General features: G+C 52.3%; 1 protein-coding gene across 1 annotated transcript in view; it reads right to left on the bottom strand.

The window, feature by feature from the left end:
• LOC137308129 (serum response factor-like) overlaps positions 1-20,299 on the bottom strand; it is a 34,558-nt gene extending 14,259 nt beyond the window's left edge. The window contains exons 1-3 of the mRNA XM_067977028.1: positions 20,155-20,299; positions 7,962-8,159; positions 1,916-1,992 (exon numbers count right to left, since the gene is read on the bottom strand). Coding sequence (XP_067833129.1) covers positions 1,916-1,992; positions 7,962-8,159; position 20,155 — 276 coding nt within the window. The 5' untranslated portion in view covers positions 20,156-20,299. The remainder of the gene's footprint in view (positions 1-1,915; positions 1,993-7,961; positions 8,160-20,154) is intronic.
• Between the last annotated feature and the right edge of the window lie 754 nt (positions 20,300-21,053).

The following is a 21,053-nucleotide window of genomic DNA, read 5'->3' as shown; positions in this document are numbered from 1 at the left end:
GGGCAGAGAGACCAGACAATATAAATCTGTCTCCCTGAGAGAGGGGGCAGAGAGACCAGACAATATATATCTGTCTCCCTGAGAGAGGGGGCAGAGAGACCAGACAATATAAATCTGTCTCCCTGAGAGAGGGGGCAGAGAGACCAGACAATATAAATCTGTCTCCCTGAGAGAGGGGGCAGAGAGACCAGACAATATATATCTGTCTCCCTGTGGGAAGGGGCAGAGAGACCAGACAATATATATCTGTCTCCCTGAGAGAGGGGGCAGAGAGACCAGACAATATAAATCTGTTTCCCTGAGGGAGGGGGCAGAGAGACCAGACAATATATATCTGTTTCCCTGAGGGAGGGGGCAGAGAGACCAGACAATATATATCTGTCTACCTAAGAGAGGGGGCAGAGAGACCAGACAATATAAATCTGTCTCCCTGAGAGAGGGGGCAGAGAGACCAGACAATATAAATCTGTCTCCCTGAGAGAGGGGGCAGAGAGACCAGACAATATATATCTGTCTCCCTGAGGGAGGGGGCAGAGAGACCAGACAATATAAATCTGTCTCCCTGTGGGAAGGGGCAGAGAGACCAGACAATATAAATCTGTCTCCCTGAGAGAGGGGGCAGAGAGACCAGACAATATAAATCTGTCTCCCTGAGGGAGGGGGCAGAGAGACCAGACAATATAAATCTGTCTCCCTGAGGGAGGGGGCAGAGAGACCAGACAATATAAATCTGTTTCCCTGAGGGAGGGGGCAGACAGACCAGACAATATATATCTGTCTCCCTGAGAGAGGGGGCAGAGAGACCAGACAATATAAATCTGTCTCCCTGAGGGAGGGGGCAGAGAGACCAGACAATATATATCTGTTTCCCTGAGGGAGGGGGCAGAGAGACCAGACAATATATATCTGTCTCCCTGTGGGAAGGGTCAGAGAGACCAGACAATATATATCTGTCTCCCTGAGAGAGGGGGCAGAGAGACCAGACAATATAAATCTGTCTCCCTGAGAGAGGGGGCAGAGAGACCAGACAATATATATCTGTTTCCCTGAGGGAGGGGGCAGAGAGACCAGACAATATATATCTGTCTCCCTGTGGGAAGGGGCAGAGAGACCAGACAATATATATCTGTTTCCCTGAGGGAGGGGGCAGAGAGACCAGACAATATAAATCTGTCTCCCTGAGAGAGGGGGCAGAGAGACTAGACAATATATATCTGTTTCCCTGAGGGAAGGGGCATAGAGACCAGACAATATATATCTGTTTCCCTGTAGGAGGGGGCAGAGAGACCAGACAATATATATCTGTCTCCCTGAGGGAGGGGGCAGAGAGACCAGACAATATAAATCTGTCTCCCTGAGGGAGGGGGCAGACAGACCAGACAATATAAACCTGTCTCCCTGAGAGAGGGGGCAGAGAGACCAGACAATATAAACCTGTCTCCCTGAGAGAGGGGGCAGAGAGACCAGACAATATAAACCTGTCTCCCTGAGAGAGGGGGAAGAGAGACCAGACAATATATATCTGTCTCCCTGAAATTTCCAGGAATTGGAATCAAACTTTCATTGTAAAGATCTCTGTCCATTGACATTTCAGGTCTTGCAGTAATTTGGAGGAGCAGTGAGTCTAACTCTGCTTTGTCCTTCCCCCCCCACCGCCCCCCCGTGACCTGGTACAAAAACTTGCGGCATGAAAAATGAGAAGGGCCCAGTCCTTTGTCCAGAGTGACCCAGATTCACCATTTGGTGCAGTATCTCCATCCTGCCTGTGTACTGGGAGAGAGAGAGAGAGAGAGAGAGGCAGCAAATATCAAGAATCACAATCCCCTGTCCACCCACCATCCATTAAAAAGGGAATCCCATTGACCTTTCCTGTAGGACATCAGGGATGTTCAGATATTGTCTCTTTACACCATACCTGGTGTAGCTGGACGGCTGACAGCGGGATTTGGACAGTTCCAGTGGGGGCAGTAAGCACAACCTGTGGTACACCACCTGCAAGAAACAAAAAGCAACTCAACGCCAACACCAAACACACCAATTCTTCACGACTCTCAGATCCAAGTAACAGTACTACCTTTGACGACCCATTCACAGTCCTCATACATCCACTGGCCTCACTATCTCTTATTTCAAATGCAACTCCCACATCTCCTCCATCACTTAACCTTTGTCCAAGAAGCTCAGTTTCCTAATTTGTGGCAGTTTCTTTCCCCTCAACAACTCTTAACTCTCATGAAAGCCCACGTCTGTGCAAAGCTTGTTTTCTCATTGGCGACTCTTCTCTTACCCCTCGCCTCCAACCCCCCTGTCTTGCTCTCTTTCTAGCTTCTCTCTATTTTATCGATTATACTTTGGTCATTGCTCCTCTGAATATTTCCTCTCTTGTTCCTTCTCAGTCCTACTCTCGCCCTCCTCCCTGCATCCCTACCATTACAACTGTGACTACACTTCAAAGGTAATTCATTGGCTGTAAAGCGGTTTGGGACGTCCTGAGGTTGTAAAAGGCCTTTACCATATTTAAATCAAGCTATATTTCCTCTTATTATACTCCAGCTCATTCTTTTCCGGGACCTCAAAGCTGTTAATATTGTAATTTCCCTCACTCTTTCCATTCTTCAAAAAGCTGCAGGCTTTCAAAGCCCAAGCTCAGGATTACCATTTGCTGATTTATCTAGTCCCCAGTCTTGATCTTTTCAACATTAATGGTCCCGCACTGTGGACCTGACCTTTCACCTTCTGTTGCTGGTCTCCTGCACCTTCATAGTATGGTACAGCACAGAAGGAGGCCATTCGGCCCATCATGACGGTGCCGGCTCTTTGGTAGAACTATCCAATTAGTCCCACTCTACTGCTCTTTCCTCATAGCCCTGTATTTATCCAATTCCCTTTTGAAAGTTATTATTGAATCTGCTTCCACCACCCTTTCAGGCAGTGCATTCCAGATCATTACAACTCACTGCATAAAAAAATGTTTCATGTCGCCTCTGGCTCTTTTGCCGATCACCTTAAATCTGTGTCCTCTGGTGACTGACTCTTCTGCCACTGGGAACAGTTTCTCCTTATTTACTCTGTCAAAACCCCTCATGATTTTGCACACCTCTATTAAATCTCCCCTTAACCTTCTCTGTTCTGAGGAGAACAACCCCAGCTTCTCCAGTCTCTCCACATAACTGAAATCCCTCATCCCTGGTACCATTCTATTAAATCTCCTCTGTACCCTCTCTAAGGCCTTGACACCCTTCCTAAAGTGCGGTGCCCAGAACTGAATGGAATACTCCAGCTGAGGCCTAACTAGTATTTTATAAAGGTTTAGCATAACTTCCTTGCTTTTGTACTCTACGCCTCTATTCATAAAACCAAGGATCCCATATGCTTTTTTTAACAGCCATCTCAACTTGTCCTGCCACCTTCAAAGATTTATGTACATACACCCCCGGATCTCTCTGTTCCTGCACTCCTTTTAAAATTGTACCATTTAGTTTATATTGCCTCTCCTCATTCTGCCTACCAAAATGTATCACTTCACACTTCTCTGAGTTAAATTTCATCTGCCATCTGTCTGCCCATTTCACCAGTCTGTGTGTCCTCCTGAAGTCTGTTACTATCCTCCACATTGTTTACTATATTTCCGAGTTTCATGTCATCTGCAAACTTTGAAATTATACCCTCTATAAGTCCAGGTCTTTAATATATATCAAAAAGAGCTGTGGTCCTAATACTGACCCTTGGATCACCTCTGTATACTTCCCTCCACTCTGAAAAACAACCGGTCACCACTACTCTCTGCTTTCTGTCCCCATACCAATTGTGCATCGACACTGCCAATGTCCCTTTAATCCCACTGGCTTTAATTTTGCTACAAGTCTATTATGTCGTACTTTATCAAATGCCTTTTGAAAGTTCTTATACACAACATCAACCGCACTACCATTTTACTTCATCAAAGAATTAAACCAAGTTAGTCAAACACGATTTTTCTTTAACAAATCCGTGCTGACTTTCACTTATTAGCCCATACTTTTCCAAGCACCAATTAATTTTGTCCTGGATTATTGTCTCTAAAAGTTTCCCCACCACCAACAGGCTGACTGGCCTGTAATTGCCAGGTTTAACCCTCTCCCCTTTTTTTGAACAGGGGTGCAACATTTGTAATCCTCCATTCCCATATCTAAGGAGGATTGTGTCCAGAGCCTCCACAATTTCTACCCTTACCTCCCTCAGTAACCTACGATGCAACCCATCTGGACTGGGTGACTTTTCCACTTTGAGTACCAGCAACCTTTTAAGTACCTCTTTATCTATTTTTATCCTCTCCACTATCACTACTATCTCCTCCTTTACGTTGTCAGCATCCTCTTCTCTAGTGAAGGCTGATGTGAAGTATTCATTCAGTGCCTCAGCCATACCCTCTGCCTCCACAAGATGATCTTTTTTGTCCCGAATCGGTCCCCTTTTACTGTTTCTATGTTTATAAAAGACTTTTGGATTTCCTTTTATGTTAGCCGCTAATCTATTCTCATACTCTCTCTTGCCCCTCTTATTTCCTTTTTTAGACCTCCTCTGTACTTTCTGTATTCAGCCTGGTTCTCTACTGTATTATGAAGCTCATAAGTCTCCTTTTTCTGTTTCATTTTAATCTCTTTATCTTTAGTCATCCAGGGAGCTCTAGTTTTGGATGCCTTTCCTTTCCCGCTCGTAAGGACGTGTCTACTCTGTACCTGAACCAAATCCTCCTTGAAAGCCTTGCATTGTTCAATTACTGTTTTGCCTATCAATCTTTGATTCCAATCCATCTGGGCAAGATCCCTTTTAACTCACTGAAATTAGCCCTCCTCCAGTTAAGTATTTTTACGATTGATTGTCTTTTTCCACAACTATTCTTAACCTAATGATATTGTGATCACTGTTCCCCAAATGCTCCCCCACTGAAACATGCTCCACCTGCCCCATTTCATTCCCCACAACTAGATCCAGCACTGCTTCCTTCCTTGTTGGGGTGTGAACACACTGATCAAAAAAGTTCCTGTACACATTTCAGGAATTCCTTTCCCTCTTTCCCCTTTACACTGTTACTATCCCAGTCTGTATTGGGATAACTGAAGTCCCCGTTATCACTACTCTATAGTTCTTGCATCTTTCCGTAATTTGCCTGCAAATTTTGTCCTCTATCTCCTTCCCACTATTTGGTGCTCTATAGTATACATCCAGTAGTGTAATAGCTCCTCTATTGTTCCTTAATTCGAACCAAATAGATTCTGTCTTTGACCCCTCAACTATATCAGCCCTTTCTAGTACTATAATAGTTTCTTCGATCAATACTGCCACCCTCCTCCTTTCTTTCCTTCCCTATCTTTCCTGAATACCTTGTCGCCAGGAATATTACGTACCCAATCCTCCCCTTCTTTGAGCCAGGTATCTGTTATTGCCACTATATCATAGTCCCATTTGGCGACTTGAGCCTTCAGCTCACCAACCTTATTTACCACGCTACGTGCATTTATGTACATGTACTCCAATCTCACCTTAGACTGCCTCGCATTTGCTCCTCTCTGATTCTCCTATTTCTGAACTATTCTTTCCTCCAGCACTACTTGTCCCTCCCAGTCCTCTGGGCACCTTATTTCCCCTCTCTAATGTTTCATCCTAGTGCCCAACCCTCTGCAAATTAGTTTAAATCCTCCCCCATAGCATTAGTTAACCTCCCCATAAGGACATTGGTCCCAGCTCTAATGAGGTGCAACCCATCTATCTTGAACAGATCCCTCCTGTCCCAGGAATCTGAAGCCCTCCCTCCTGCACCATTTCTCCAGCTACGCGTTAACCTGTCTTATCTTACTGCATCTATACTCACTGGCACGTGGCGCGTGGAGTAATCTTTGAGCTCCTGCTCTTTAACTTCCTTCCTACCTATGTCATTGGTTCCAACATGGACCATGACTTCTGGCTGTTCCACTTCCCCTCGCAGAATGCCCTGCACCCTCTCAGTGATGTCCTTTTGTTTGATGGTCTCCTCCACCATGGGCCTGACCTTTCCCTGTTTGATGGTCTCCTCCACCATGGGCCTGACCTTTCACCTTTTGTTTGATGGTCTCCTGCATTGTGGGCCTGACCTTTCACTTTTTGTTTGATGGTCTCCTGCATTGTGGGCCTGACCTTTCACCTTTTGTTTGATGGTCTCCTGCATTGTGGGCCTGACCTTTCACCTTTTGTTTGATGGTCTCCTGCATTGTGGGCCTGACCTTTCACCTTTTGTTTGATGGTCTCCTCCACTGTGGGCCTGACCTTTCACTTTTTGTTTGATGGTCTCCTGCATTGTGGGCCTGACCTTTCACCTTTTGTTTGATGGTCTCCTGCATTGTGGGCCTGACCTTTCACCTTTTGTTTGATGGTGTCCTGCACTCTGGGCCTGACCTTTCACCTTTTGTTTGATGGTGTCCTGCACTCTGGGCCTGACCTTTCACCTTCTGGTTGATGGTCTCCTCCACTATGGACCTGACCCGTCATCTTCTGTTTGATGGTAGACTTTGCCAAGCTATTCAGCCACCAGGGGCATCACAACCTAGCCAGATCCTGTCCACGCCTGACATCCACACAGACACGCACTTTCCAGCAGGGGGCGCTGAGTCAAAATCCTGGAAGTCCCTTCCTAACAGCACTATGGGAGAACCTTCACCACACGGACTGCAGCGGTTCAAGACAGCGGCTCACCACCACCTTCTCAAGGGCAATTAGGGATGGGCAATTAGGGATGGGCAATAAATGCCGGCCTCGCCAGCAACACCCATATCTCATGAACGAATTTTAAAAAAGCAGGGAACCTCCCTTCCTCTTCCTCCAGCCCAGAAGTACTGAGGCCAACTGTAGCACCACAAGCACCACCTGAGCTGAGATCAGCTAACTCTGCACAGACCGGGGATAGGAACTGGGGCCTGGGACCTGAAAACTGGGACCTTCCTGCTCTGAAGGGCTCGGTTCTACATTGCACAGTGCACTTACCAGTGCCTAATTTTGAAAACAGAATCTATTAAAATGAAACCTTGAACATTCACATCTTTAATGAAACAAAAGACGCCTACAGTTCAAAGTGCTCCTCGTTGCAGAACCTAACCCCTGCGTATTACGTTGACAGTCTGGCTCATGGCTTCCTTTCCCCTTGATTTGGTGAATTTGTGCTCATTTGAGCTGAGGGCTGTCAGTCCCAGAGTGGACCATGTTTGGCACCCAGTCCCAACATCAAACCTTCGCAGGTCAGACACAGTACAAGCTAAATGCAGCGTAAAGCTCCCTCTGCTCTGGCTCAAAGTGAGCCTCAGCAGTGCACTCGCACTCCTCCCTCTACACATCAATGTGGCATTTTCAGTTTCTGTGCTAGCTTTCCTTGGGTTTCGACCCACTGGCAGGAGGGTCAGTAACCAGAGGACACAGATTTAAGGTAATTGTCAACAGAACCAGCTGGGAGATGAGAAGAATTTTTTTTACGCAGCAAGTAGTTATGATCTGGAATTCACTGCCTGAAAGGGTGGTGGAAGCAGATTCAATAATAACTTTCAAAAGGGAACTGGATAAATACTTGAAAAGGATAAAATTTGCAGGTCTGTGAGGAAAGAGCAGGGGAGTGGGACTGATTGGACAGCTCTTTCAAAGGGCCGGAACAGGCACGATGGGCCGAATGTCTCCTCCTGTGCTGTAAGATTCTGTGATTCTCAGGCTGACAATTTGGGCCACCAAACTCAAGTCACCGAGAAACCTTAGAGACAGCAGCAAGACAAGACGTTTGCCCCGTCTGTTTGGGCTGGATTCAAATCCACTGGTCGAAATAAAAGGAGAGCATGCGAGCACAACTCCCCAGCCCCAAGTCTCCAAATATAGCACTGGATCCCGCCCAGGTCCCCAGAAGCTCAATTTGACTTGACATAGGATTTCCTTAGTGGGAGACCAGTTACCTTCATTGACGACCTTACCCTGCTCTTGCATCTGGCTGTGAGACACTTGCATCCCCGAAGAAGGCTGTGAAAAGGCGTTGAGGACTGTGAGTGCACCGTCAGACAGGCCGGGACTGGAGGTCGTGTACATCACCGTACCGTGAGGGCTAGGGTACATCACGTGACTGGCCATCGAGGTGGGCACAGACGACGTCACGATTGTGGCCGGCAACGTCACTGACAGACGGAGAGAGAAAATTAAACAAAACTCCAGCAAAAATGCAAACATAAAAGAATATCACCAAGGGTTCAAACTTTTACAAACAGTACAGTCACTGCAACAACATGGCCCAATGTCCAAGGGCTACAGTTGGATAGGGCCCTGGTTAGACCCCATCTGGAGTCCTGTGCTCAGTTCTGGGCACCGCATCTCAGGAAGGATATATGGCCTTGGAGGGGGTGCAGTGCAGATTCACCAGAATGATGAACCGGGGCTGAAAGGTTAAAATATGAGAAGGGTTGAACAGACCAGACTTGGTATTCCCTCAAGTATAAAAGATTAAAGGGTGATCTAATTGAGGTATTGAAGATGATTAAAGGATTTGATGGAGTAGATGGAGAGAAACTATTTCCTCTGGTAGGAGAGTCCAGAACAAGGGGGCATAACCTTAAAATTAGAGCTCGGCCGTTCAGGGGTGATGTCAGGAAGCACTTCTTCACACAAAGGGTAGTGGAAATCTGGAACTCTCTCCCCCAAAAAGCTGGGGGTCAATTAAAAATTTCAAAACTGAGATTGATAGATTTTTGTTAGCAAGGGTATTAAGGGCTTTAAGGCAGGAAAATGGAGTTAAGATACAGATCAGCCATGATCTCATTGAATGGTGGAACAGGCTCGAGGTGCTGAAAGACCCACTCCTGTTCCTATGTTCCTAAGGAGACGTACACTCACTGAACCATTCACTAATCGTAATATCGATAGCTGTATGTTACTGGAACTGTTGGTCTATCAGTGGACAGTTCATGGGCAGCTCCTCCTTCCGTGATCTTGTGAAGTTCTGCTCTAACAGCATAGCGTTTTGGGGCAGTGAGGATGGGACACGGAGCCCCACCTTCTCACCCCACCATCGGGGAGGTGAGGGGAGGGCTGGCTCATCTCTGATGCCCCAAACAGTCTGCCATTCTTTAGGGCTGGAGTGTCCGAGGGGGAGGGGTATGTGGGTTTTTAAAAATTCGTTCATGGGATGTGGGCGTCGCTGGCGAGGCCAGCATTTATTGCCCATCCCTAATTGCCCTTGAGAAGGTGGTGGTGAGCCGCCTTCTTGAACCGCTGCAGTCCGTGTGGTGAAGGTTCTCCCACAGTGCTGTTAGGAAGGGAGTTCCAGGATTTTGACCCAGCGACGATGAAGGAACGGCGATATATTTCCAAGTCGGGATGGTGTGTGACTTGGAGGGGAACGTGCAGGTGGTGGTGTTCCCATGTGCCTGCTGCCCTTGTCCTTCTAGGTGGTAGAGGTCGCGGGTTTGGGAGGTGCTGTCGAAGAAGCCTTGGCGAGTTGCTGCAGTGCATCCTGTGGATGGTACACACTGCAGCCACTGTGCGCTGGTGGTGAAGGGAGTGAATGTTTAGGGTGGTGGATGGGGTGCCAATCAAGCGGGCTGCTTTATCCTGGAGGTGAGGGATATGTGGGTGAGGGATGGAGTGGACCTGGGCGTAAGAGACGAGCGGCCCACACATTAAGTGGGAGCGGAGAGAGCAGAAGCAGGCCTGGGTGTGAGAGACGAGCGGCCCAGATATAAAGTGGGAGCAGAGAGACCAGGAGCGGACCTGGGTGTGAGAGACGAGCGGCCCAGATATAAAGTGGGAGCAGAGAGACCAGGAGCGGAGCTGGGTGTGAGAGACGAGCGGCCCAGATATAAAGTGGGAGCAGAGAGACCAGGAGCGGACCTGGGTGTGAGAGACGAGCGGCCCAGATATAAAGTGGGAGCAGAGAGACCAGGAGCGGACCTGGGTGTGAGAGATGAGCGGCCCACACATTAAGTGGGAGCAGAGATACCAGGAGCGGACATGGGTGTGAGAGACGAGCGGCCCAGATATAAAGTGGGAGCAGAGAGACCAGGAGCGGAGCTGGGTGTGAGAGACGAGCGGCCCAGATATAAAGTGGGAGCAGAGAGACCAGGAGCGGAGCTGGGTGTGAGAGACGAGCGGCCCAGATATAAAGTGGGAGCAGAGAGACCAGGAGCGGAGCTGGGTGTGAGAGACGAGCGGCCCAGATATAAAGTGGGAGCAGAGATACCAGGAGCGGACCTGGGTGTGAGAGACGAGCGGCCCAGATATAAAGTGGGAGCAGAGAGACCAGGAGCGGAGCTGGGTGTGAGAGACGAGCGGCCCAGATATAAAGTGGGAGCAGAGATACCAGGAGCGGACCTGGGTGTGAGAGACGAGCGGCCCAGATATAAAGTGGGAGTGGAGAGACCAGGAGCGGACATGGGTGTGAGAGACGAGCGGCCCAGATATAAAGTGGGAGCAGAGAGACCAGGAGCGGAGCTGGGTGTGAGAGACGAGCGGCCCAGATATAAAGTGGGAGCAGAGAGACCAGGAGCGGAGCTGGGTGTGAGAGACGAGCGGCCCAGATATAAAGTGGGAGTGGAGAGAGCAGGAGGGGACCTGGGTGTGAGAGACGAGCGGCCCAGATATAAAGTGGGAGTGGAGAGAGCAGGAGGGGACCTGGGTGTGAGAGACGAGTATCAATGTCACAGCCCTTAGGTTAGGTAGTAGTTTAGATTCGTTCAGTGGTCAGGGACAGGAGGATGTGACTGCGAGTCAGGCAGGTATGGGGTCCCAGGATGCAGTGATGAAGGAGCCTCAGCCTTTGACCTTGTCCAACAGGTACGAGGTACTTGCTACCTGTGTGGATGAGGTCAAAGACTGCAAGGAGGATGGGCAATTTGACTATGGCACCGTGGTACAGGAGGCCATTCAAGTGGGGGGAGCGAAAAGGAATGTGGTAGTGGTAGGGGATAGTATAGTCAGGGGGGTAGATACTGTTCTCTGCAGCCGCGACTGGGAATCCCAAAGACTGTGATGCCTGCCTGGTGCCAGGGTTAAGGACATCTCCTCGTGGCTGGAGAAGAACTTGGAGCATAAGGGGCAGGATCCCCTCATGTAGGAACCAATGACATAGGTAGAACTAGGAATGAGGTTCTGCTGAGGGAGTCTGAGGAGCGAGGGTCCAAATTAATAAGCAGAACCTCAAAGATAATAATCTCTGGATTACTACCTGAGCCAAGTGCAAATTGGCGCAGGGTCAAACAGATCAGAGAGTTAAATGCGTGGCTCAAAGAGTGGTGGGGGAGACAGGGGTTTCGATTCATGGGGCACTGGCACCAGTACTGGGGAAAGAGGGAGCTGTTCCATTGGGATGGGCTCCACTTAAACCGGGCCGGGACCAGTGTCCTGGCAAATTGAATAACCAGGGTGGTAGATAGGGCTTCAAACTAAAAAAAAGTGGGGAGGGGGCAGGACGGAGAGGGTTCAGGTGACGGGAAATTTATAGAACGAAAGAGAAAAGTCAAGGCCATAGAGTAGTGTGGCGATTTGGGTAAAGATAAGCAGAGTGTCAGGAAGGGACAGAGAGTAATAGTGCATCAGTGAATAAGGACAAATCAGGGAAAAATAGTAAAAAGCTAAAATTAAAGGCGCTCTATCTGAATGTATGAAGCATTCGTAACCAGACAGATGAACTAATAGCACAAATAGAAATAAATGGGTTTGATCTAGTAGCCATTACTGAGATGTGATTGCAAGGTGACCAAGATTGGGAACTAAATATTCCAGGGTACTTGGCTTTTCGAAAAGATAGAAAAATGGAAAAGGGGTGGGGGGTTGCCCTGATAATAAAGGATGAGATAAAGACAGTAATGAGAAAGGATCTTAGCTCAGAAAATCAGGATGTTGACCCTGATGGTTGGAGTATGGGTGGAGCTAAGAAATAACAAGGGCAGGTGGGAGTAGTTTATAGGCCCCCTAATAGTAGTTATAGTGTTGGACAGGGTACAAATCAGGAAATTAGAGGAGACTGTAACAAAGGTAATGCAATAATCGTGGGGGACTTTAATCTTCATATAGGCTGGGCAAATCAAAATGGCAGAAGTAGTCTGGAGGACAAGTTCATGGAATGCATTCGAGACAGTTTCCTAGAACAATATATCGTGGAATCAACCAGGGAACAGGCTATTTTAGATCTTGTCTTGTGTAATGAGACAGGGTTAATTAGTAATCTCATAGTAAGGGTTCCTCTGGGGAAGAGTGATCATAATATCTTAGAATTTTACATTGAGTTCGGTCCGTATGTCCGAAACTAGAGTCTTAAACTTAACAAAGGCAATTACATCGTTATGAGGGGCTAGTTGGCTAAGGTTGATTTGGAAATTAGATTAAAGGATATTAAAGATTTATAAGCAACGTAAAGAAATAATTCAATATTCTTAACGAATATACATTCCATTGATTAATAAAAACTCCATGGGAAAAATGATCCATCCGTGGCTAACAAAAGAAGTTAAGGATAGTATTCGATTAAAAGAGGCCTATAATGTTGCCAAGAAGAATAATAAGCCTGAGGATTGGGAGAGTTTTAGAAACCAACAAAGGATGACCAAAAAATTGATAAAGAGCGAGAAAATAGAATATGAGAGTAAACGATCAAGAAATATAAAAACAGATTGTAAGAGCTTCTACAAGTATTTAAAAAGGAAGAGAGTAGGAAAAGTAAACATGGGTCCCTTAGAGGCTGAGACAGGAGAAATTATAATGGGGAATCAGGAAATGGCAGAGACGTTAAACAAATATTTTGTATCTGTCTTCACAATAGATGATACAAAGAACATACCAGAAATAGTGGGGAACCAAGGGTCTAACGAGATTGAGGAACTTAAAGTAATTAACATCAGTAGAGAAAAAGTACTTGAAAAGCTGATAAATCCCTTGGACCTGATGGCCTACATCCGAGGGTTCGAAAAGAGCTGGCTGCAGAGATAGTGGATGCATTGGTTATGATCTTCCAGAATTCCCTAGATTGTAGAACAGTCCCAGTGGATTGGAAGGTAGCAAATGTTACCCCGCTATTCAAGAAAGGAGGGAGAGAGAAAACGGGGAAATACAGGCCAGTTAGCCTGACATCAGTAGTTGAGAAAATCCTGGAATCCATTATTAAGGAAGTGGTAACAAGGCACTTAGAAAATCATAATATGATTAGGCAGAGTCAACATGGTTTTATGAAAGGGAAATCGTGTTTGACAAATTTATTAGAGTTTTTTGAGGGTGTAACTAGCAGGAGATAAGGGGGAACCAGTGGATGTAGTATATTTGGATTTTCAAAAGGCGCCACACAAGAGGTTGTTACACAAGATCAGGGCTCATGGGGTTGGGGGTAATATGGATAGAGGATTGGTTAATGGACAGAAAACAGAGAGTAGGAATAAACAGGTCATTTTCAGGTTAGCAGGCTGTAACTAGTGGGGTACCGCCAGGATCGGTGCTTGGGCCTCAGCTGTTTACAATCTATATCAATGACTTAGATGAGGGACCGAGTGTAATGGATCCAAGTTTGCTGACAATACAAAGCTAGGTGGGAAAGTAACCTGTGAGGAGGATACAAAGAGTCTGCAAAGGGATATAGACAGGTTAAGTGAGTGAGCAAGAAGGTGGCAGATGGAGTAAAATGTGGGGAAATGTGAGGTTATTCACTTTGGTAGGAAGAATAGAAAAGCAGAATATTTTTTAAATGGTGAGAAACTATTAAATGTTGGTGTCCAGAGAGATTTGGGTGTCCTCATACAAGAAACACAAAAAGTTAACATGCAGGTACAACAAGCAATTAGGAAGGCAAATAGTATGTTGGCCTTTATTGCAAGGGGGTTGGAGTACAAGAGTAAGGAAGTCTTGCTGCAATTGTACAGGGCTTTGGTGAGACCTCACCTGGAGTACTGTGTGCAGTTTTGGTCTCCTAATCTAAGGAAGGATATACTTGCCTTCGAGGCAGTGCAACGAAGGTTCACTAGACTGATTCCTGGGATGAGAGGGTTGTCCTGTGAGGATAGATTGAGTAGAATGGGCCTATACTCTCTAGAGTTTAGAAGAGTGAGAGGTGATCTCATTGAAACACGTAAGATTCTGAGGGGGCTCGACAGGGTAGATGCTGAGAGGCTGTTTCCCCTGGCTGGAGAGTCCAGAACAAGGGGGCAGAGTCTCATAATAAGGGGTCGGCCAATTAAGACTGAGATGAGGAGGAATTTCTTCACTCAGAGGGGTGTGACTCTTTGGAATTCTCTACCCCAGAGGGCTGTGGATACCCAGTCACTGAATATATTTAAGGCTGACATCGATAGATTTTTGGACTCGAGGGGAATTAAGGGATATGGGGATCGGGTGGGAAAGTGGAGTTGAGGTCGAAGATCAGCCATGATCTTATTGAATGGTGGCGCAGGATCGTGGGGGCGTATGGTCTACTCCTGCTCCTATTTCTTAGGTTCTTATGTGTATGGGGCGAGGGATGGAGTGTCCGAGGGGGACGGGCATGTGGGGCGAGGGATGGAGTGACAGAGGGGGACGGGTATGTGGGGCGAGGGATGGAGTGACAGAGGGGGACGGGTATGTGGGGCGAGGGATGGAGTGACAGAGGGGGACGGGTATGTGGGGCGAGGGATGAAGTGACCGAGGGGGACGGGCATGTGGAGCGAGGGATGGAGTGACAGAGGGGGACGGGTATGTGGGGCGAGGGATGGAGTGACAGAGGGGGGCGAGGGATGGAGTGACCGAGGGGGACGGGCATGTGGGGCGAGGGATGGAGTGACCGAGGGGGACGGGTATGTGGGGCGAGGGATGGAGTGACAGAGGGGGACGGGTATGTGGGGCGAGGGATGGAGTGACAGAGGGGGACGAGAGATGGAGTGACAGAGGGGGACGGGTATGTGGGGCGAGGGATGGAGTGACAGAGGGGGACGAGGGATGGAGTGACCGAGGGGGACGGGTATGTGGGACGAGGGATGGAGTGACCGAGGGGGACGGGTATGTGGGGCGAGGGATGGAGTGACCGAGGGGGGCGAGGGATGGAGTGACAGAGGGGGACGGGTATGTGGGACGAGGGGTGGAGTGACCGAGGGGGACGGGTATGTGGGGCGAGGGATGGAGTGACCGAGGGGGACGGGTATGTGGGGCGAGGGATGGAGTGACCGAGGGGGGCGAGGGATGGAGTGACCGAGGGGGGCGAGGGATGGAGTGACCGAGGGGGGCGAGGGATGGAGTGACCGAGGGGGGCGAGGGATGGAGTGACCGAGCGGGACGGGTATGTGGGGCGAGGGATGGAGTGACCGAGGGGGGCGAGGGATGGAGTGACCGAGGGGGACGGGCATGTGGGGCGAGGGATGGAGTGACCGAGGGGGACGGGCATGTGGGGCGAGGGATGGAGTGACCGAGGGGGGCGAGGGATGGAGTGACCGAGGGGGGCGAGGGATGGAGTGACCGAGGGGGGCGAGGGATGGAGTGACCGAGGGGGGCGAGGGATGGAGTGACCGAGCGGGACGGGTATGTGGGGCGAGGGATGGAGTGACCGAGGGGGGCGAGGGATGGAGTGACCGAGGGGGACGGGCATGTGGGGCGAGGGATGGAGTGACCGAGGGGGACGGGCATGTGGGGCGAGGGATGGAGTGACCGAGGGGGGCGATGGATGGAGTGACCGAGGGGGACGGGCATGTGGGGCGAGGGTTGGAGTGACAGAGGGGGACGAGGGATGGAGTGACCGAGGGGTGGCGGGTATGTGGGGCGAGGGTTGGAGTGACAGAGGGGGACGGGTATGTGGGGCGAGGGATGGAGTGACCGAGGGGGACGGGTATGTGGGGCGAGGGATGGAGTGACCGAGGGGGACGGGTATGTGGGACGAGGGATGGAGTGACAGAGGGGGACGGGTATGTGGGGCGAGGGATGGAGTGACCGAGGGGGACAGGTATGTGGGGCGAGGGATGGAGTGACAGAGGGGGACGGGTATGTGGGGCGAGGGATGGAGTGACAGAGGGGGACGGGTATGTGGGGCGAGGGATGGAGTGACAGAGGGGGACGGGTATGTGGGGCGAAGGATGGAGTGACCGAGGGGGACGGGTATGTGGGACGAGGGATGGAGTGACCGAGGGGGACGGGTATGTGGGGCGAGGGATGGAGTGACAGAGGGGGACGGGTATGTGGGGCGAGGGATGGAGTGACAGAGGGGGACGGGTATGTGGGGCGAGGGATGGAGTGACAGAGGGGGACGGGTATGTGGGACGAGGGATGGAGTGACAGAGGGGGGCGAGGGATGGAGTGACAGAGGGGGACGGGTATGTGGGACGAGGGATGGAGTGACAGAGGGGGACGGGTATGTGGGGCGAGGGATGGAGTGACCGAGGGGGACGGGTATGTGGGGCGAGGGATGGAGTGACCGAGGGGGACGGGTATGTGGGGCGAGGGATGGAGTGACCGAGGGGGACGGGTATGTGGGACGAGGGATGGAGTGACAGAGGGGGACGGGTATGTGGGACGAGGGATGGAGTGACCGAGGGGGACGGGTATGTGGGGCGAGGGATGGAGTGACAGAGGGGGACGGGTATGTGGGGCGAGGGATGGAGTGACAGAGGGGGACGGGTATGTGGGGCGAGGGATGGAGTGACAGAGGGGGACGGGTATGTGGGACGAGGGATGGAGTGACCGAGGGGGACGGGTATGTGGGACGAGGGATGGAGTGACAGAGGGGGACGGGTATGTGGGGCGAGGGATGGAGTGACAGAGGGGGACGGGTATGTGGGGCGAGGGATGGAGTGACAGAGGGGGACGGGTATGTGGGGCGAGGGATGGAGTGACAGAGGGGGACGGGTATGTGGGACGAGGGATGGAGTGACAGAGGGGGACGGGTATGTGGGGCGAGGGATGGAGTGACAGAGGGGGACGGGTATGTGGGACGAGGGATGGAGTGACAGAGGGGGACGGGTATGTGGGGCGAGGGATGGAGTGACAGAGGGGGACGGGTATGTGGGACGAGGGATGGAGTGACAGAGGGGGACGGGTATGTGGGGCGAGGGATGGAGTGACCGAGGGGGACGGGTATGTGGGACGAGGGATGGAGTGACAGAGGGGGACGGGTATGTGGGGCGAGGGATGGAGTGACAGAGGGGGACGGGTATGTGGGGCGAGGGATGGAGTGACCGAGGGGGACGGGTATGTGGGACGAGGGATGGAGTGACAGAGGGGGACGGGTATGTGGGGCGAGGGATGGAGTGACAGAGGGGGACGGGTATGTGGGACGAGGGATGGAGTGACAGAGGGGGACGGGTATGTGGGACGAGGGATGGAGTGACAGAGGGGGACGGGTATGTGGGGCGAGGGATGGAGTGACCGAGGGGGACGGGTATGTGGGACGAGGGATGGAGTGACAGAGGGGGACGGGTATGTGGGGCGAGGGATGGAGTGACAGAGGGGGACGGGTATGTGGGACGAGGGATGGAGTGACAGAGGGGGACGGGTATGTGGGGCGAGGGATGGAGTGACCGAGGGGGACGGGTATGTGGGACGAGGGATGGAGTGACAGAGGGGGACGGGTATGTGGGGCGAGGGATGGAGTGACAGAGGGGGACGGGTATGTGGGGCGAGGGATGGAGTGACCGAGGGGGACGGGTATGTGGGACGAGGGATGGAGTGACAGAGGGGGACGGGTATGTGGGGCGAGGGATGGAGTGACAGAGGGGGACGGGTATGTGGGACGAGGGATGGAGTGACAGAGGGGGACGGGTATGTGGGACGAGGGATGGAGTGACAGAGGGGGACGGGTATGTGGGGCGAGGGATGGAGTGACCGAGGGGGACGGGTATGTGGGACGAGGGATGGAGTGACAGAGGGGGACGGGTATGTGGGGCGAGGGATGGAGTGACAGAGGGGGACGGGTATGTGGGACGAGGGATGGAGTGACAGAGGGGGACGGGTATGTGGGACGAGGGATGGAGTGACAGAGGGGGACGGGTATGTGGGACGAGGGATGGAGTGACAGAGGGGGACGGGTATGTGGGACGAGGGATGGAGTGACAGAGGGGGACGGGTATGTGGGACGAGGGATGGAGTGACAGAGGGGGACGGGTATGTGGGACGAGGGATGGAGTGACCGAGGGGGACGGGTATGTGGGGCGAGGGATGGAGTGACAGAGGGGGACGGGTATGTGGGGCGAGGGATGGAGTGACAGAGGGGGACGGGTATGTGGGACGAGGGATGGAGTGACAGAGGGGGACGGGTATGTGGGGCGAGGGATGGAGTGACAGAGGGGGACGGGTATGTGGGGCGAGGGATGGAGTGACAGAGGGGGACGGGTATGTGGGGCGAGGGATGGAGTGACAGAGGGGGACGGGTATGTGGGACGAGGGATGGAGTGACAGAGGGGGACGGGTATGTGGGACGAGGGATGGAGTGACCGAGGGGGACGGGTATGTGGGGCGAGGGATGGAGTGACAGAGGGGGACGGGTATGTGGGGCGAGGGATGGAGTGACAGAGGGGGACGGGTATGTGGGACGAGGGATGGAGTGACAGAGGGGGACGGGTATGTGGGGCGAGGGATGGAGTGACAGAGGGGGACGGGTATGTGGGGCGAGGGATGGAGTGACAGAGGGGGACGGGTATGTGGGGCGAGGGATGGAGTGACAGAGGGGGACGGGTATGTGGGGCGAGGGATGGAGTGACAGAGGGGGACGGGTATGTGGGGCGAGGGATGGAGTGACAGAGGGGGACGGGTATGTGGGACGAGGGATGGAGTGACAGAGGGGGACGGGTATGTGGGGCGAGGGATGGAGTGACAGAGGGGGACGGGTATGTGGGGCGAGGGATGGAGTGACAGAGGGGGACGGGTATGTGGGGCGAGGGATGGAGTGACAGAGGGGGACGGGTATGTGGGGCGAGGGATGGAGTGACCGAGGGGGACGGGTATGTGGGGCGAGGGATGGAGTGACAGAGGGGGACGGGTATGTGGGGCGAGGGATGGAGTGACAGAGGGGGACGGGTATGTGGGGCGAGGGATGGAGTGACAGAGGGGGACGGGTATGTGGGACGAGGGATGGAGTGACAGAGGGGGACGGGTATGTGGGGCGAGGGATGGAGTGACAGAGGGGGACGGGTATGTGGGGCGAGGGATGGAGTGACAGAGGGGGACGGGTATGTGGGGCGAGGGATGGAGTGACAGAGGGGGACGGGTATGTGGGGCGAAGGATGGAGTGACAGAGGGGGACGGGTATGTGGGGCGAGGGATGGAGTGACAGAGGGGGACGGGTATGTGGGGCGAGGGATGGAGTGACAGAGGGGGACGGGTATGTGGGGCGAGGGATGGAGTGACAGAGGGGGACGGGTATGTGGGACGAGGGATGGAGTGACAGAGGGGGACGGGTATGTGGGGCGAGGGATGGAGTGACAGAGGGGGACGGGTATGTGGGACGAGGGATGGAGTGACAGAGGGGGACGGGTATGTGGGGCGAGGGATGGAGTGACAGAGGGGGACGGGTATGTGGGGCGAGGGATGGAGTGACAGAGGGGGACGGGTATGTGGGACGAGGGATGGAGTGACAGAGGGGGACGGGTATGTGGGACGAGGGATGGAGTGACAGAGGGGGACGGGTATGTGGGGCGAGGGATGGAGTGACAGAGGGGGACGGGTATGTGGGGCGAGGGATGGAGTGACCGAGGGGGACGGGTATGTGGGGCGAGGGATGGAGTGACAGAGGGGGACGGGTATGTGGGGCGAAGGATGGAGTGACAGAGGGGGACGGGTATGTGGGGCGAGGGATGGAGTGACAGAGGGGGACGGGTATGTGGGGCGAGGGATGGAGTGACAGAGGGGGACGGGTATGTGGGGCGAGGGATGGAGTGACAGAGGGGGACGGGTATGTGGGGCGAGGGATGGAGTGACAGAGGGGGACGGGTATGTGGGGCGAGGCCGGTGAAACCTCCCGTGCGACAGTTCACCTGCCACGACAAACACTGACATAACAAATGTTTTTAATCAGACAAAATTAATTTTGAGTTTAAGCCTGGCACGTTGCTGGTGGAGGGTGAGGGACTAGAAGCTGGAGAACAGTACCTGAGCCCGAGTCAGTATATGCAGGACAGGACTGGGAGACGGGGTGGAAATGAGAAAGAACAATATGTGAAGTAGGTGAGAAAGGACTGTCCTTACTTGCTCCACTGGTTGAGGCCTGAGAAATCTCGGAGTTGCTGTCGCTGACTGTTGCTGTGTGTTGGGTAGACTGATGAACGCTCACCTGCCCTGAGGTTTGGTGTAACTGAATGGTCTGTACAGGAACCTGCTGGCCCACTGCACCTCCTGATCACCAAAATATAATGGGGAGAGGAAAAGCAAAACAAATGGTCAGATTTTCATCAACTGAGGTCAGATTCTGAGCAGCTCTGTAACTCGCCCGGATAACGAGCTGTGGCTCTTCCAATAACAAGCAGAAAACATTCCTGGGAAAGGTCCCAGACCAGTCAAAAGCAATGTGGATAATGCTCTCCACTTTACACTGAACTCACACACCTTGGGCTCGAATTTAGCAGGCCTGCGGGTTCCCAGCGGGTGGTCCTCCGGGAGCGTCGAAAACGCGAACGGCGAAATTAGTGGGTTGCCCACGCGATCGTAGCAGGCAACCCACTAATAGGATCCAATTACCTGCTCCTCCGGGGTCCACGGCGCTGGCCTGCGCGTCGGGCGGGCTGCGCATGCGCAGTACGATCTGTCAGCTGGAGGCTCTCGAGTTAAAGGGGCAGTCCTCCACTGACAGATGCTGCAACCAATGGGACAAATTGCAGCATGGAGCAGCCCAGGGGGAAGGCTGCTCCCAGTTTAATGATGCCTCACCCCAGATATCATCAGATGGGGTGAGGAGGAGGGGGAGGACACAGATCTTCCCCCCGGCGGGCGGGAGGAAGCGGCCTGCCTCTGCCACCAAGAAGGCCTGGCTCGAGGTGGCAGAGGGGGTCACCTGCGCCACCAACATATCGCCCACCTGCATACAGTGCAGGAGGCGCTGCAATGACCGCAGTAGGTCAGCCACAGTGAGAACACGAAGTCTTTCCCCT

Source organism: Heptranchias perlo, unplaced genomic scaffold (genome assembly GCF_035084215.1).
Source record: "Heptranchias perlo isolate sHepPer1 unplaced genomic scaffold, sHepPer1.hap1 HAP1_SCAFFOLD_1214, whole genome shotgun sequence".
Lineage (NCBI taxonomy): Eukaryota > Metazoa > Chordata > Chondrichthyes > Hexanchiformes > Hexanchidae > Heptranchias > Heptranchias perlo.
This window is presented reverse-complemented; position numbering and strand designations above follow the sequence as displayed.